The 17,854-nt window shown below is 40.9% G+C and overlaps 2 protein-coding genes across 2 annotated transcripts in view; one reads left to right on the plus strand and one right to left on the minus strand.

The window, feature by feature from the left end:
* Nucleotides 1–17,854, plus strand: part of LOC121838636 (NLR family CARD domain-containing protein 3-like) — a 733,752-nt gene that overhangs the window by 516,180 nt on the left and 199,718 nt on the right. The window lies entirely within an intron of this gene.
* Nucleotides 1–17,854, minus strand: part of LOC112217236 (zona pellucida-like domain-containing protein 1) — a 50,522-nt gene that overhangs the window by 28,500 nt on the left and 4,168 nt on the right. The window contains exon 5 of the mRNA XM_024377505.1: nucleotides 17,367–17,464. Within this exon, the coding sequence (XP_024233273.1) occupies nucleotides 17,367–17,464 (98 nt within the window). The remainder of the gene's footprint in view (nucleotides 1–17,366; nucleotides 17,465–17,854) is intronic.

Raw genomic sequence — 17,854 nt, forward strand, 5'->3', positions numbered from 1 at the left:
ATAGGCTGAGAGAGGCTGGAATGAGGGCTTGTAGGCCTGTTGTAAGGCAGGTCCTCACCAGACATCACTGGCAACAACGTCGCCTATGGGCACAAACCCACCGTCGCTGGACCAGACAGGACTGGCAAAAAGTGCTCTTCACTGATGCGTCGCGGTTTTGTTTCTGAAGGGGTGATGGTCGGATTTGCTTTTATCGTCGAAGGAATGAGCATTACACCGCGGCCTGTACTCTGGAGCCGGATCAATTTGAAGGTGGAGGGTCAGTCATGGTCTGGGGCGGTGTGTCACAGCATCATCGGACTGAGCTTGTTGTTTTTTGCGTTACAGGGAAGACATCCTCCTCCGTCATGTGGTACCCTTCCTGCAGGCTAATCCTGACATGACTCTTCAGCATTTTATTTATTTATTTCTTTTACCTTTATTTAACCAGGTAGGCAAGTTGAGAACAAATTCTCATTTACAATTGCGACCTGGCCAAGATAAAGCAAAGCATGACAATGCCACCAGCCATACGGCTCATTCTTTGCATGATTTCCTGCAAGACAGGAATGGCAGTGTTCTGAAATGGCCAGCGAAGAGCCCGGATCACAATCCCATTGAGCACGCCTGGGACCTGTTGGACCAGAGGGTGAGGGCTAGGACCATTCCCCCCAGAAATGTCCGGGAACATGCAGGTGCCTTGGTGGAAGAGTGGGGCAACATCTCACAGCAAGAACTGGCACATCTGGTGCAGTCCATGAGGAGGAGATACACTGCAGTACTTAATGCAGCTGGTGGCCATACCAGATACTGACTGTTACATTTGATTTTGAACCCCCCTTTGTTCAGGGACACATTCAATTTCTGTTAGTCACATGTCTGTGGAACTTGTTCAGTTTATGGTCTCAGTTGTTGAATCTTGTTATGTTCATACAAATATTTACAAATGTTAAGTTAGGGTTAGAAAATAAACAGTTGACAGTGAGGACATTTACATTATGGCCTTTATCTTGCATTTCAAAAATTATGGTACAAAAAAAAATATTTTACCAGATCTGTGTTATACAGTGGGGCAAAAAAGTATTTAGTCAGCCACCAATTGTGCAAGTTCTCCCACTTAAAAAGATGAGAGAGGCCTGTAATGTTCATCATAGGTACACTTCAACTATGACAGAAAAATGAGAGAAAAAAATTCCAGAAAATCACATTGTAGGATTTTCAATGAATTTATTTGCAAATTATGGTGGAAAATAAGTATTTGGTCAATAACAAAAGTTTATCTCAATACTTTGTTATATGTACCTATGATGAAAATTACAGGCCTCTCTCATCTTTTTAAGTGGGAGAACTTGCACAATTGGTGGCTGACTAAATACTTTTTTGCCCCAGTGTATATAATGTGTTATATTCTCCTACAGAAATTTCACATTTCCACAAACTTCAAAGTGTTCCCTTTAAGAATAAGGATAAGATGCGCCTGAGAAGAAGGCTGACATTTTACGTGTTCCTATCCAATTGTGTTTTTTTGTTCATTTCCTTGCGTTGTTTGTAACTTACTTTGTACATAATGTTGCTGCTACCGTCTCTAATGTCGGAAAATTTCTGGACATCAGAACTGCGATTACTCACCATGGAGGCATGGCTGAATGACGACATTATCAACATACAGCTGGCTGGTTATACACTGTATCGGCAGGATAGAACAGCGGCGTCTGATAAGATGAGGGGCGGCGGACTTTGTTTTTTTGTAAACAACAGCTGGTGCAAGATATCTAAGGAAGTCTCGAGGTTTTGCTTGCCTGAAGTAGAGTATCTCATGATAAGCTGTAGACCACACAATCTACCTAGAGAGTGCTCATCTGTATTTTTTGTAGCTGCCTACATACCACCACAGACTGAGGCTGGCACTAAGACCGCACTAAATGAGCTGCATTCCACCATAAGCAAACAGGAAAATGGTCACCCAGAGGCAGCTCTCCTAGTGGCCGGGGACTTTAATGCAGGAAATCGGTTTTACCAAATTTCTATCAACATTTAAATGTGCAACCAGAGGAGGAAAAAAAATGCAGAAATAAAACTCTGCTCCACCTTTACTCCACACACAGAGATGCATACAAAGCTCTCCCTCGCCCTCCATTTGGTAAATCTGACCTTAATTCTATCCTCCTGATTCCTGCTTACAAGCAAAAATTTAAGCAGGAAGTACCAGTGACTCGATCAATAAAAAAGTCAGATGAAGCAGATGCTAAGCTACAGGACTGTTATGCTAGCACAGACTGGAATATGTTCCTGGATTCCTCCGATGGCATTGAGGAGTATACCAAAACAGTTATTGGCTTCATCAATAAGTGCATCGATGACGTCAACCCCATAGTGACCACACGTACATACCCCAACCAGAAGCCATGGATTACAAGCAACAGCCACACTGAGCTAAAGGTTAGAGCTGCCGCTTTCAAGGAGCTGGACTCGGAAGCTTATAAGAAATCCCGCTATGCCTTCTGACGAACAATCAAACAGGCAAAGCATCAATACAGGACTAAGATCGAATCGTACTCCACCACCTCTGGCGCTTGTCGGATGTGCCAGAACTTGCACAGCTGAGAGCTGCCCAGTGACAAACCTACCAGGTGAGCTAAACTACTTCTATGCTCTCTTCGAGGCAAAAACACTGAAACATGCATGAGATCACCAGCTGTTCCGGACGTCTGTGTGGTCATGCTGTCCGCAGCCTATGTGAGAAAGACCTTTAAACAGGACAACATTCACAAGGCAGCAGGGCCAGAAGGATTACCAGGACGTGTACTGCGAGCATGCACTGACCAACTGGCAAATGTCTTCACTGACATTTTCAACCTGTCAAACTGAGTCTGTAATATCAACATGTTTCAAGCAGACCACCATAGTCCCTGCGCCCAATAACACTAAAGGTAACCTCCCTAAATGACTACCGACCCGTAGCACTCACATCTGCAGCCATGAAGTGCTTTGAAAGGCTGGTCATGGCTCACAACACCATTATCCCAGAAACCCTAGACCCACTCCAATTTGCATACCCCCCTAACAGTTCCACAGATGATGCAATCTCTATTGCACTCCACACTGCCCTTTCCCACCTGGACAAAATGAACACCTATGTGAGAATGCTATTCATTGACTACAGCTCAGTCTTCAACACCATAGTGCCCTCAAAGCTCATCACGAAGCTAAGGATCCAGAACCTAAACACCTCCCTCTGCAACTGGATCCTGGACTTCCTGATGGGATGCCCCCCAGGTGGTAAGGGTAGGTAACAACATCTGCCATGCTGATCCTCACCACAGGGGCCCCTCAGGGGTGCGTGCTCAGTCCCCTCCTTTTCACTCATGACTGCATGGCTAGGCACGACTCCAACACCATCATTAATTTTGCAGATGACAACAGTGGTAGGCTTGATCACCGACAACGGCGAGACAGCCTATAGGGAGGTGGTCAGAGACCTGGCCGCGTGGTGCCAGGACAACAATCTCTCCCTCAACATGATCAGACAATGGAGATGATTGTGGACTACCAGAAAAAGAGGCCCGAGCACGCCCCCATTCTCATCGACGGGGCTGTAGTGGAGCAGATTGAGAGCTTCAAGTTCCTTGGTATCCACATCACCAACAAACTATCATGGTCCATGCACACTAAGACAGTTGTGAAGAGGGCACAACAAAACCTAATTTTCATCAGGAGACAGAAAAGATTTAGCATGGGTTACTGCTGCTCTTTAATTAGTTGTTACTTTTTTCTTATTCATATTTTTTCCCTGCATTGCTGGTTAGGGGCTTGTAGTAAGCATTTCACTATAAGGTCTACTACACCTGTTGTATTCGGCGCATGTGACTAATAACATTTGATTTGATTTCAAATGGCATCAAGACTATGCATGTCCTTGATTCAGGTAGTTAGATTTTTTAAGCACAGGCCATATCACAACATGTTGCAGAACTCATGAGCAGCATGGTTTTCCATGTTTCAAGCAGGCCTATAGGCCTATTTATTTGGCAAACAGCTGTGCATGGCTGCATCTCACTGTAGTAGGCTGAAGGCTGTGTTTTGGTTATTTGGATCTCAATTTGCCTTTTGTTAAGTTAACTAGCCTCAATATACTGTAGATTGTGTCATGCATTTGATTTATTTTACCCTTTTTTTTATCAGTTAAGTTTACTGAGTACACATCATTTACAGCAACCTGGGGAATAGTTACAGGGGAGAGGGGGGATGAATGATCCAATTGAAAGCTGGGGAAGATTAGGTGGCCATGATGGTGTCATGACGTTGGCCTGTGGGTAAGATTTATGACCTCCCATAAATACCTTTCTCCCTTTCCTCTTTTGATTCTACTGAAGGACTCTTGAAAAGCCTTTGTTAAACATAGAGAGTTGGGGAACATCAAAAGGTGGGGGGAAAGGAACCATATTTCGGTAATCCAACCAGTTGAAAATATGCGTTGGTACTTAATTTAATGAATATGATGTCAGTTCGGTTGCCATTTGAGACATTCTTATTAATGATAGGATGACAAACGGTGTCCTGGAAAGTCTACACATTATAGTTATCAGATTCACATGGAATTGTTGTGCAATTTAATGTTTAAATATGAAACTATTTGTGAAAACATTAAATTGAATTTTAGCTTCCAAATGAGAGAATTGGGTTTTCAAAAGGGTAAAGCTCTGCTCACTCAGTGGCCCGCCCATGTGAAAAGACATTAGTTGTACACTATGAAACATGCCCTTTCTCCTACCACTATATAAAGCCCTTGACGAAAATGTAACCTCCTGTTCCGAGGACGTGAGGACGACTGTCCCACGTTAAAATAACTAACATGTCAACTACAGAACTAAGCCGAACCTCAGCATGAGCTTTGGTTGCGAATGGTATGAACTTTGAACTCTTATTCACTACAGAAGTGATACCTCCTAGCCGTTGAGTTAGCAGCGGCCGGTGTAAACGTGGGCTAGGAAAGGATGGACGACGGATCCAGTCTAACACTCAATGACGATACTACAACGTATCCAGTTTACCACCAGAGACATTCTTCCGAGGACAGGAAGATCTCTGTTGGGCAACACGGCCTTCCATCTACAACCCACTTATTGAGGCGCAACTCAGAGTAAATATTTATTGCATTTTCCTTTTCCAAATGGGCGGTAATTTAGAATGCACAAGATACTGTATTTACGATAGCATAGCTTCTCCCTTTGTTCCTCACTCTTCCCGCTCTTTCACTCAAACCCAACCCCCTTTCCTTTGTGTAACCAGTCGTCATGTCGGCTCCGTCCACCAGAGACGTTTTCTGTTTGACTTAATTTGCATTCTGTGTATATGTAATTCTGTGTGATTAGTTCGGTATTTAGTAAATAAATAATTGTTTTGCTGATTCAACTTGTTAGCCAGGGTTCGTGTAGATATCCAAGAATTTACAACTTTCAGATGAGACTGAAATAAGGTGACGATTAATATAAAATATTGCTAGGTCTTTAAGAGTTTATTCGGAAGATAACAGCTCTATAAACATTATTTTGTGGTGCCCCGACTTTATAGTCAATTATCTACCTGATTAGCTTAATCAGGTAATATTAATTACAGAGAAATGATTTTTATAGAATAGCATATCATATCACTTAATCCGGCATAGCCATTGACACGACAATGGTATGAGGGCCAGATTGGGAATTTAGCCAGGACACCATGTTTAACACCTCTACTCTTATGATAAGTGCCATGGGATCTTTAGTGACCACAGAGAGTCAGGACACCCATTTGACGTCCCGTCCGAAAGACAGCTCTCAGAGAGCAATGTCCCCAGTCACTGCCCTGGGGCATTATGATATTTTTTTCTAGACCAGCGGAAAGAGTTCCTCCTACTGGCCCTACAAAACCATTTCCAGCAGCATCTGGTCTCCCATCCAGGGACTGACCAGGACCAAGCCTCCGATAGGCTACGGTACAGGCAGGGAATAGGCACCGTTAGTGAGGCAGGCAAAAACTACCATACACGGGATGATTAATTAAATTACAGGAAAACACAGCACTCCGACTAGAAGTGTGTCACAAAACAAACAATACCTCACAATGATGGGGTGCAAAGAACTGAACTAAATAGTGTGTGATAATGACATAGAGGTGTGTGAACCGGTGATTAGAATTCAGGTGATTGGGATCTGGAGAGTGAGCTGCGTTCAGGGGATCTACGTGTTTGAGAGTGTGAGTTGGAAGCAGATGTTACAAGGGGTAAGCTTGCTTTTTTCATTGTGGACAAACTCTTAATAGATGGACAGTTCTTCCGAGACAGCTCCATAACACCATGGCTGTACTAAATTCTACAGGGACGTCAGGTTAGGTAGAAAAAAGTATGGGAACTGTAAAAATATCTGAACACTATGAAGTTGATATGAACACACGCACTCGCTTAAACATACTGTACGTACTTATAAATACACACACTTGATCTTTCTTTTCTCTCGCTCTCTCTTTCTCTCTCCATTGTCAAGAACTTTCTATATGAATATGTGTTTGTTTGTCTATCTTTTCTATGTCTTTGTCTACATGTTTATCTATGTTTACAACAAGCAAGGGGAAGAAATCAGGTCAGGGACATTGGGAAATGATAACATATTGTACGGGATACATTTGTACTGTAGTGAAGCTGTCTATAGTAGAGGTCGACCGATTATGATTTTTCAATGCCAATACCGATTATTGGAGGACCCCAAAAAAAAGCTGATACCGATTAATTGGCCGATTTTAATATTTATATATATATTTGTAATAATGACAATTATAACAATACTGAATGAACACTTATTTTAACTTAATATAATACATCAATAAAATCTATTTAGTCTCAAATAAATAATGTTTAAGTTCCTCAGAACATATGAAAGCTGGTGGTTCCTTTTAACATTAGTCTTCAATATTCTGAGGTAAGATGTTTTCGGTTGTAGGACCATTTCTCTCTATTTCTCTCTATATTTCATATACCTTTGACTATTGGATGTTCTAATAGGTACTTTAGTATTGCCAGCCTAATCTCAGGAGTTGATAGGCTTGAAGTCATAAACAGTGCAATGCTTGAAGCACAGCGAAGAGCTGCTGGCAAATGCAGGAAAGGGCTGTTTGAATGAATGCTTACGAGCCTGCTGCTGCCTACCACCGCTCAGTCAGACTGCTCTATCAAATCATAGACTTAATTAGAATTAAATAACACAACACACAGAAATATGAGCCTTAGGTCATTAATATGGTAAAATCCGGAAACTATCATTTCGAAAACAAAACGTTTATTCTTTCAGTGAAATATGGAACTGTTCCGTATTTTATCAAACGGGTGGAATCCATAAGTGTAAGCATTGCTGTTACTTTGCACAACTTTCAATGTTGTGTCATAATTATGTACAATTATGGCAAATTAATTACGGCCTTTGTTAGGAAGAAGTGGTCTTCACACAGTTCGCAACGAGCCAGGCGGCCCAAACTGCTGCATATACCATGACTCTGCTTGCACAGAACGCAGGAGAAGTGACACAATTTCCCTAGTTAAAAGAAATTCATGTTTGCAGGCAATATTAACTAAATATGCAGTTTTAAAAATATATACTTGTGTATTGATTTTAAGCAAGGCATTGATGTTTATGGTTAGGTACACATTGGTGCAAAGACAGTGCTTATTTCATGAATGCGCTTGTTATATCACCCATTTGGGTAGGCTGTGATGCAATGATAAATTAACAGGCACTGCATCGATTATATGCAACGCAGGACAAGCTAGATAAACTAGTAATATCATCAACCATGTATAGTTAACTAGTGATTATGTTCAGACTGATTGATTGTTTTTTATAAGAGAAGTTTAATGCTAGCTAGCACCTTACCTTGGCTCCTTGCTGCACTCGCATAACAGGTAATCAGCCTGCCACGCAGTCTCTTCGTGGAGTGCAATGCAATCGGCCATATTTGGTGTCCAAAAATGCAGATTACCGACTGTTATGAAAATTTGAAATCGGCCCTAATTAATCGCCCATTCCGATTCATCGGCCGACCTCTAGTCTATAGTAATGCAAGGTCTCTTTCATGATCATGTGAAACGTTAATTGCTATGGAAATGCTGGGATTTGATTTTCTATGAAAATTATATTTAAAGGTTATGATGCAACTATGATGGTGATACGATATGGATGACATTTATCATCCTGAATATTAAGGCTATACTCACTTCCTGTTACACACATAGACACTCAACCAAGCATATTGGCTGGGTTATTATTTATTTGGACATCACACATTATAGTCTTACTCTTATACAGACATCGTCCACACTCACTATATCACATCCAATATCATACACATCAACCTACTCAGATTTACTACACACATAATAGCTTGACTACATTTTCTAACATCTGTGGCATTGGCTCACAGGCAAACAGGCAAGGGAATAAAACAAATATTGCTAGAACCTGTTTATTGAATTCAAAATGTCAGACATTTGAACTCTCTAATTTTGACCGTCATAATACCTCTTATGGCAGTAACTTTACAAGCATTAATTATGGTGTGGAACGCTCTTAGAGACTTCCCAGAAAGATCACAGCTATAATCGCTGCCAAAGGTGCTTCGACAAAGTATTGACCCAGGGGTGTGAATACTTATGTAAATGATAGATTTCTGTATTGTTTTCACTTTGTCATTATGGGGTATTGTGTGTAGATGGGTGAGAAAAAATATATTTAATACATTTTAAATTCTGGCTGTAACACAACAAAATGTGGCATAATTCAATGGATACTTTCTGAAGGCACTTCATGTGTCCACATTTGAAGTTGACAAAATGCTGGGCTGATAACTTGGGATGACATTTGGAGACCCAAGTTATAGGCATCAGTAGCCATAACAGTATACTGATAAACCTACAGAGTTGATTTATGGAATATATTAATTATACTCGTCAAAAATATGAACGTAACATGCAGTTATTATTATTTTTTTACTGAGTTACAGTTCATAAGGAATTCAGTCAAATTAAATAAATAAATTAGGCCAAAATCTATGGATTTCATATGACTGGGGAAGGGTGTAGCCATAGTTTGGCCTTGGAGGGCGAAGGCCCACCCACTGGGGAGCCAGGCTCGGCCAATCAGAATTTGTTTTTCCCCACCAAAGGTCTTTAATACAGACAGAAATACGCCTCAGCACCCAACCCCATGATCCCTCAGGTGAAGAAGCCGGATGTGGAAGTCCTGTGGGTGTGAGGCCGGTTGGATGTACTGCCAAATTCTTTAAAACGACGTTGGAGGCAGCTTATGGTAGTGGAATGAACATTAAATTCTCTGACAACAGCTCTGGTGGACATTCCTGCAGTCAGCATGCCAATTGCATGCTCCCTCAAAACTTGACACATCTGTGGCATTGTGTTGTGTGACAAAACTGAACATTTTACAGTGGCCTTTTATTGTCCCGAGCACAAGATGCACCTGTGTAATGATCATGCTGTTTAATCAGCTTCTTGATATGCCACACCTGTCAGGTGGATGGATTATCTTGGCAAAGGAGAAATTCTCAAACAGGGATGTAAACACATTTGTGCACAAAATCTGAGAGAAATAAGATTTTTGTGCGGATGAACCATTTCTGGAAAAAAAAAATCTGCCTATGAAACATGGGACCAACACTTTAGATGTTGCGTTTATATTTTTGTTCAGTGTGTTTGCCCAGCTTTTGCACTATATTTTTAAAAATGTGTAATGTGTTACATTTTAGCCACTATCGGTAGCCACAGTCAGATATACCCACATATATTTATAACTGTCACTGACTTCAGTGTGTTTCCTTACATTTTGCATCATTTCAATACATCGTTAATTTACGCTTCTTTCCTCTGTCATGTTCGTATGGTTGTTTCTGAGGATCTCAATAGTGGATCATAGATTGTGCAATCATTTGGGACATGTCCATTTGAATCATTATGGACCATACCTATCAGTTTAAACCTAGAGCCTGGCGCACGGTTCACAGCGACTGGACTGTTGTCATCACAGTTCCATGATTAGTGAGGATTATTAGGGCAGATTAATAGGACTATTGTTCAACCCCTATTATACACTTTTCTCACCTTCCAATATTTAATGGATTTCAATAATTGAATATAGCAACTTTCAAGATGAATCAAACCACTGTATTTTTGATTCATCAATATACACTACATGACCAAAAGAATGTGGACACCTGCTCGTCGAACATCTCATTCCAATATCATGGGCATTAATATGGAGTCGGTCCCCCCTTTGCTGCTATAACAGCCTCCTTCTCTTCTGGGAAGGCTTTCCACTAGATGTTGGAACATTGTTGCACGGACTTCCTTCCATTCAGCCACGAGCATTAGTGAGGTCGGACACTGATGTTGGGCAATTAGGCCTGGCTTGCAGTCAGCGTTCCAGGTCATCTTAAAGGTTTTCGATGAGCTTGAGGTCAGGGCTCTGTGCAGGCCAGTCAAGTTCTTCCACACCGATCTTGACAAACCATTTCTGTATGGACCTCGCTTTGTGCACAGATGCATTATGCTGAAACAGGAAAGGGCATTCTCCAAACTGTTTCCACATATTTGGAAGTACAGAATCGTTTAGAATGTCATTGTATACTGTAGCGTTAAGATTTCCCTTCACTGGAACTAAGGAGCCTAGTCTGACCCATGAAAAACAGCCCCAGACCATTACAATTGGCACTATGCATCGGGGGAGGGAGCGTTCTCCTGGCGTCCGCCAAACCCAGATTTGTCCCTCAGACGGTGAAGCGTGATTCATCATTCCAGAGAACACATTTCCACTGCGCCAGAGTCAGCAAGCTTTACCCCACTCCATCCGACACTTGGCATTGTGCATGGTGATCTTAGGGTTGTGTACGGCTGCTCTGCCATTTTTTTTATACTACCTTTATTTAACTAGGCAAGTCAGTTAACAATAAGTTCTTATTTTTGGGCTAACTGCCTTGTTCAGGGGCAGAACAACAGATTTGTACCTTGTCAGCTCAGGGATTTGATCTTGCAACTTTTCAGTTACTAGTCCAACACTCTAACCACTAGGCTACGATGCCAGTCATGGATACCCGTTTCATGAAGCTCCCGATGAAGCTCTTGTGCTGACGTTGCTTCCAGAAGCAGTCTGGAATTTGGTAGTGAGTGTTGCTGCCGAGGACAGACGATTTTTACATGCTACGAGCTTCAGCACTCGGCAGTCCCGTTCTGTGAGCTTGTGGCCTACCACTTCGCGGATGAACCGTTGTTGCTCCAAGACGTTTACACTTCACAATAACAGCTCTTACAGTTGACCGGGGCAGCTCTAGCAGGACAGAAAATTGACAAACTGAATTTTTGAAAGGTGGCATCCTATGATGGTATCACGTTGAAAGTCACTGAGCTTTTCAGTAAGGCCATTCTACTGCCAATGTTTGTCTATGGAGATTACATGGCTGTGTGCTCGAAAGTATACACCTGTCAGCAACTGGTGTTGCTGAAATAGACAAATCCACTCATTTGAAGGGCTGTCCACATACTTTTGTGTGTATATAAGTATATATACATATATAGTATTTAGTGTGTAAAAGCTCTCAAGCTTTATATAATTTTTAAATAAATGCTTCCCTAACTCTAAATAATATATAAGTATTTAAAAAATCTTCCAATTGGTACTGAACAGAAGACAAATATTTGTCTATTGACATGGCTTTCTTTTATTGATCTCTAATATTCGGATTGTTGTTTTTGATTAAATGTAGCCAATGTGAGTTAGATTATAAATACTTCACTTGTTTTTGCACAGATTCCACTACAGACTGCTATTTCTTGTCCCAAAATTGAGCTTAACAGAACAGCTAACATTAGCTAGCTCTACGAAGCTGCTAGCTCAGCTGCTAGCTTCTTTTGGATCATTGTCCCTTCCATGGGACAGTTGAGCTAACGTATGGCTAATGCGATTAGCATGAGGTTGTAAGTAACAAGAACATTTCCCAGGACATAGACGTATCTGATATTGGTAGAAAGATTAAATTCCTGTTAATCTAACTGCACTGTCCAATTTACAGTAGCTCTTACAGTGAAATAATACCATGCTATTGTTTATGTGCACAATTTTGAACATGAAAAGTTATTAATAAACAAATTAGGCACATTTGGGCAGTCTTCATACACAATTTTTAACAGAAATGTAATGGTTCATTTGATCAGTCTTGCACATACACTTCTGCCATCTAGTGGACAAAATATAAGTTGCACCTGAGCTGGAATAATACATTATGGCCTTTCTCTTGCATTTCAAAGATGATGGTACAAAAAAATAGAAAAGAACGGTTGTTTTTTCTTTGTATAACCTTTTACCAGATCTATTGTGTTATATTCTCCTATATTCCTTTCGCATTTCCATAAACTTCAAAGTGTTTCCTTTCAAATGGTACCAAGAATATGCGTATCCTTGCTTCAGGGCCTGAACTACAGGCAATTAGATGTAATTTTAGGTGAAATTGAAAAAAAGGGGCAGATCCTTAAGAGACAAGACATCAAGCTAACAAAAATAGCTGCTTGGATTTTCCCAATTTGGAACTGCCTCTTCTCATGGAGGCCTCCCCATTCAGAGGAAGAGATGAGCGCTTCTTGTGTTACAGGACTTTACTAAGCTCTTTTCCGGGACACTGTGAACGACCGGATTTTCAAAGCAACAACTGCTTACTTGCGGAGGACCGAGCTCTCTACCTTCAGCAAGCAAATCTCGCTGTTGCACAATTTTCTGGTTAGACCACGGCCACCTACCTTCTTCTCTACACCTCAGGGTGGATGTAGTTCTGACATGGTGAGAGTATAAATGCCCTGTCACCACTAAATGGGACCTCTGGGACCTCTCACCGGGGAAGTCACCTCCGCCTGTGGAAAATGTAACAGGACTGATGCTTCCAGAGGATCAATAAGGTTTAAGTGCCTTGCTCAAGGGCACATTGGCATATTTTTCAACAAGTCAGCTTAGGGATTTGAACCAGCAACTTTTCAATTACTGGGCCAACGCTCTTAACTGCTAGGCTACCTGCTGCCCCTAATGGAAGGCAGCGGTCAATGGTGAACGTGACTTCTTTGACTTTGGAAAGCCCAATCTAGACATTAAACAGCTTCACCACCCTGGCCTTGAAGGTTTCCGAGCCATCGTCCTCTACCCTGTTTCCCAGGGGGATCCTACCTCGGGTTCAGATCTTCCAAGCTTTCCCCCCTTATCTGGCCGTGAGGGTGTCAGACTCCGGCCTCTTTGTCAGCCACGATGGATTCTACGGCTGGCTCAGGTCTATTATCCCCACCTCCCATCGGTCCTCGAGGGGTCATAAAGACATCCTCCATTCCTGTCATTATTGAAAGAGATTGTGATCTCACATCTCAAAATAGGGCTACTTAATGTTAGATCTCTCACTTCGAAGGCAGTTATAGTCAATGAACAAATCACTTATCATAATCTTGATGTGATTGGCCAGACTGAAACATGGCTCAATCCTGATAAATGGAGGCCTCTTTTCCTGGTTACACTAGTGACCATATTATCCATGCATCCCGCAAAGATGGAGGTGTTGCTAATATTTCCGATAGCAAATTTCAATTTATAAAAAAAAGACGGTTTTCATCTTTTGAGCTTCTTGTCATGAAATCTATGCAGCCTATTCAATCACTTGTTATAGCTACTGTTTACAGGCATCCTGGGCCGTGTACAGCGTTCCTCAATGAGTTCCCTGAATTCCTATTTGACCTTGTAGTCATGGCAGATAATATTACATTTTTTGGTGACTTTAATATTCACATGGAAAAGTCCACAGACCCACTCCAAAAGGCTTTTGGAGCCATCATTGACTCAGTGGGTTTTGGCCAACATGCCACAGTCATACCCTGGACCTAGTTTTGTCCAGTGGAATAAGTATTGTGGATCTTAACATTTTTCCCTTTAATCCTGGACTATAGGACCACCATCTTATTATGTTTGCAATCACAACAAATAATCTGCTTAGACCCCAACCAAGGATCATCAAAAGCCGTGTTATAAATTCTCGGACAACCCAAAGATTCCTAGATGCCCTTCCAGAGTCCCTCCGCCTACCCAAGGACGTCAGAGTACAAAAATAATTTAACCACCTAACTGAGGAACTAAGTTCCTAATACCCTAGATGCAGTCGCACCCTAAAAACAATACCAAAAAAAACCCAAGAAACTAGCTCCCTGGTATACAGAAAATACCAAAGCCCTGAAGCAAGCTTCCAGAAAATTGGAACGGAAATGGCGCTCCACCAAACTGGAAGTCTTGCTTGGAAAAGCAGTACCATGCAGTATCGAAGAGCCCTCACTGCTGCTTTATCATCCTATTTTTCAAAATGTATTTTTGTCGCAAAGCTAACTAAATTGCAGCATTCCCCAAGAGAGAATGGCTTTCACTTCAGCAGTGATGAATTCATTAACTTCTTTGACGAAAAGGTCATGATCATTAGAAAGCAAATTATGGACTCGTTGAGTCTGTGAATTTCTCCAACGCTCAGTTGTCCAGGCACTGCCAGGACCTAGGATCAATTGAGACACTCACGTTTTTTAATCCTATATCTCTTGAAACATTCATGAAAATAGTCTTGGCCTCTAAACCTTCAAGCTGCATACTGGACCCTATTCCAACAAACAATTGAAAGAGCTGCTTCCTGTGCTTGGCCCTCCTATGTTGAACATAATAAACGGCTCCCTATCCACCGGATGTGTACCAAACTTACTAAAAGTGGCAGTAATAAATCCTCTCTTGAAAAAGCCAAACCTTGGCGCAGAAAATGTAAAAAACTAATCGGCCTATATGGAATGTCCCATTCCTCTCAACATTTTTAGAAAAAGCTGTAGCGCAGCAACTCACTGCCTTCTTGAAGACAAACAATGTATACGAAATGCTTCAGTCTGGTTTGACCCCATCATAGCACTGAGACTGCACTTGTGAAGGTGGTAAATTACCTTTTAATCCATTAAATATTAGAAGGTGAGAAAAGTGTACAATAGGGGTTGAACAGTAGTCCTGTAAATATACCCTAATAATCATGGAACTCTGATGACAACAGCTCAACTGTTCAGTCGCCAGGCCCAAGGTTTAAACTGCCTTTTGTGGTCTGAATTCCATAATGATTCAAGTAGGTTACACATTTCAAATGACTGCACAACTTTGAATTTGTTAGCCTAATATGATTCATGATTCACTTGGAACAACCACAGGAACGTGACAGAGGAAAGAAAAGTAAACTAACAATGGAATGGAATGATGGAAAATGTAAGGAAACTAACACTGAAGTGACAGAAATAAATGTATGCTGGTATAACTAACGTTGTCTACCGATAGTGGACAATATTTAACACAATACAAATGGTAAAAAAAATACAGTGAAAAGTTGGGCCAAAATACAGCGTATCTGTAAATACACCTCCACCACAGCTTCATTTCTTTGATCTCCACCCCAGACAAATAGCAGGTGAGTAGCATGCTATTCTCATGCTTAAGTTCAAGGTCCAAATACTTGCAGAGAGAAAAGTGTATTAAAACTGAATTATGCTCCATTTTCACACTTTGAACTTTTGGTTGGAATTCCTTCCATCTGAGGAAGTGTAAATTTAAAACTCATAAGCTAGATTGATAAATATAATAACATTGAGTTGCAACTCTTTTTTCCCTCAGAACACCTTCCTTCCTGAACGGTATGATGGCTGCGTGGTCCCATGGTGTTTATACTTGCGTACTATTGTTTGTACAGATGAACGTGGTACCTTCAAGTATTTGGAAATTGCTCCCAAGGATGAACCAGACTTGTGGAGGTCTACAGTTTTTTTTCTGAGGTCTTGGCTGATTTCTTTTGATTTTCCCATGTCAAGCAAAGAGGCACTGAGTTTGAAGGTAGGCCTTGAAATACATCCACAAGTACACCTCCAATTGATTCAAATTATGTCAATTTGCCTATCAGAAGCTTCTAAAGCCATGACATCATTTTCTGGAATTTTCCAAGCTGTTTAAAAGCACAGTCAATTTAGTGTATGTAAACTTCTGGCCCACTGGAATTGTGATACAGTGAATTATAAGTTAAATAATCTGTCTGTAAACAGTTGTTGGAAAAATGACTTGTCATGCACAAAGTAGATGTCCTAACCGACTTGTCAAAACTATAGTTTGTTATCAAGAAATTTGTGGAGTGGTTGAAAAACGAGTTTTAATGACTCCAACCTAAGTGTATGTAAACTTCCGACTTTAACTGTATATACTTTAAAAAAATGTCAAATCTGGAAAAGAGTAGGAGAGCCATACACTCTAGGAGCTCAGATGCAATAATTTTATAAACAACATTTTGACAGCCAAGCTGTTTTCATTTCGACAGCCGAGCTGTTTTCATTTCGACAGCCGAGCTGTCTTCATCAGGGTATTATGAAGACAGCTCGGCTGTCTAAATGTTGGTTATTTAATTATTGCATCTGAGCTCCTAGAGTGTGAGGATCTCCTTTTCTTTTTCAAGTGTTCAAATAAAAGAAAATGTTATTAGTCACATGTGCCGAATACAATAGGTATTCACCTTACAGTGAAATGCTTACTTACAGGCTCTAACCAACAATGCAGTTTAAAAAAAATATGGATAAGAATAAGAGATTAAATCAGCAAGTAATTAAAGAGCAGCAATAAAATAACAATAGCGAGACTATATACAGGGGGGTACCGATACAGAGTCAATGTGCGGGGGCACCGGTTAGTTGAGGTAGTATGTACATGTAAAGAGGGGGTGGGGGGAGGGGGGGGGATGCACTGCAAATAGTCTGGGTAGCCATTTGACTAGATGTTCAGAAGTCTTATGGCTTGGTGGTAGAAGCTGTATAGAAGCCTTCTACTCTGCTAGCTACTGTAGCACCACGCCTAAAGAGGTGTGAATTTCTTTCGCATTCACAGCAAATCTGATCTACTGCAGAGCTGTATGTAGGGCAGTGGGATAATGATTCCCATTGTGTGTAGTGAAAATATGTATTTTTACGTTCCTGCTAATTAATATTATAGTATTGTTTAACTCCAAAAGTGAAAAAAATTGTACACTCACTAAGGTGGAACATACAGTTCAGGGACAGTATTCATAAAGCATCTCAGAGTTAGAATGCTGATCTAAGAGCCATTTAAATACATACGATTGCACTGCGGTAACCTTTTTGCAGCTGCCGTGGTTGTCACTTTCCCACCAATCAAATGTTAAAGTCCCTAATGTACATTCCACAATTGCCCGAAGTTCAAGAAGGGCCTGCAGACATGTGTTATATGGCTCTTGGAAGTTCTTGATGAAATTAAATGATTGGTTACCTCCTGTCCAAGTTGGTAGCTTTGACTGCTGCAAACACACGTGTCTTCAGTGTGAGGCCCGCCATAGGAATTGACAGCTGCTGAACGTATGACGAGTCCTTTACAGAGACAAACACACAAAGAAATCAACAAGTCACAATTGTTTTAATCCCTCATATTAACATTTAGATGAGGACAGGATTCATGAATTGCACTGGATTTGTAATCTGAGTTCGAAAAAATACCCTTTTTTTCATTATTATTATTCATTTTAGCAATACATTTTGGGTAAATTGGCACAAACCACCTTCATTACTGGAATAAAAAATAGTTCTGTATGCACAGTTTTTTAACCTGTAATTGTATAATAGCTACACTACCCCTGTATTTCCTATCCACTGTCAAATTCCCAGTCATGAAAACTACTCAATACTTCCTTTCAGAAGGAGATTAAATGAATGTAGTGTCATTATGGTTAATATATATTTCTGGTACATTGTTTACGATGG

The sequence above is a fragment of the Oncorhynchus tshawytscha genome, linkage group LG17, assembly GCF_018296145.1.
Source record: "Oncorhynchus tshawytscha isolate Ot180627B linkage group LG17, Otsh_v2.0, whole genome shotgun sequence".
Classification (NCBI taxonomy): Eukaryota; Metazoa; Chordata; class Actinopteri; order Salmoniformes; family Salmonidae; genus Oncorhynchus; species Oncorhynchus tshawytscha.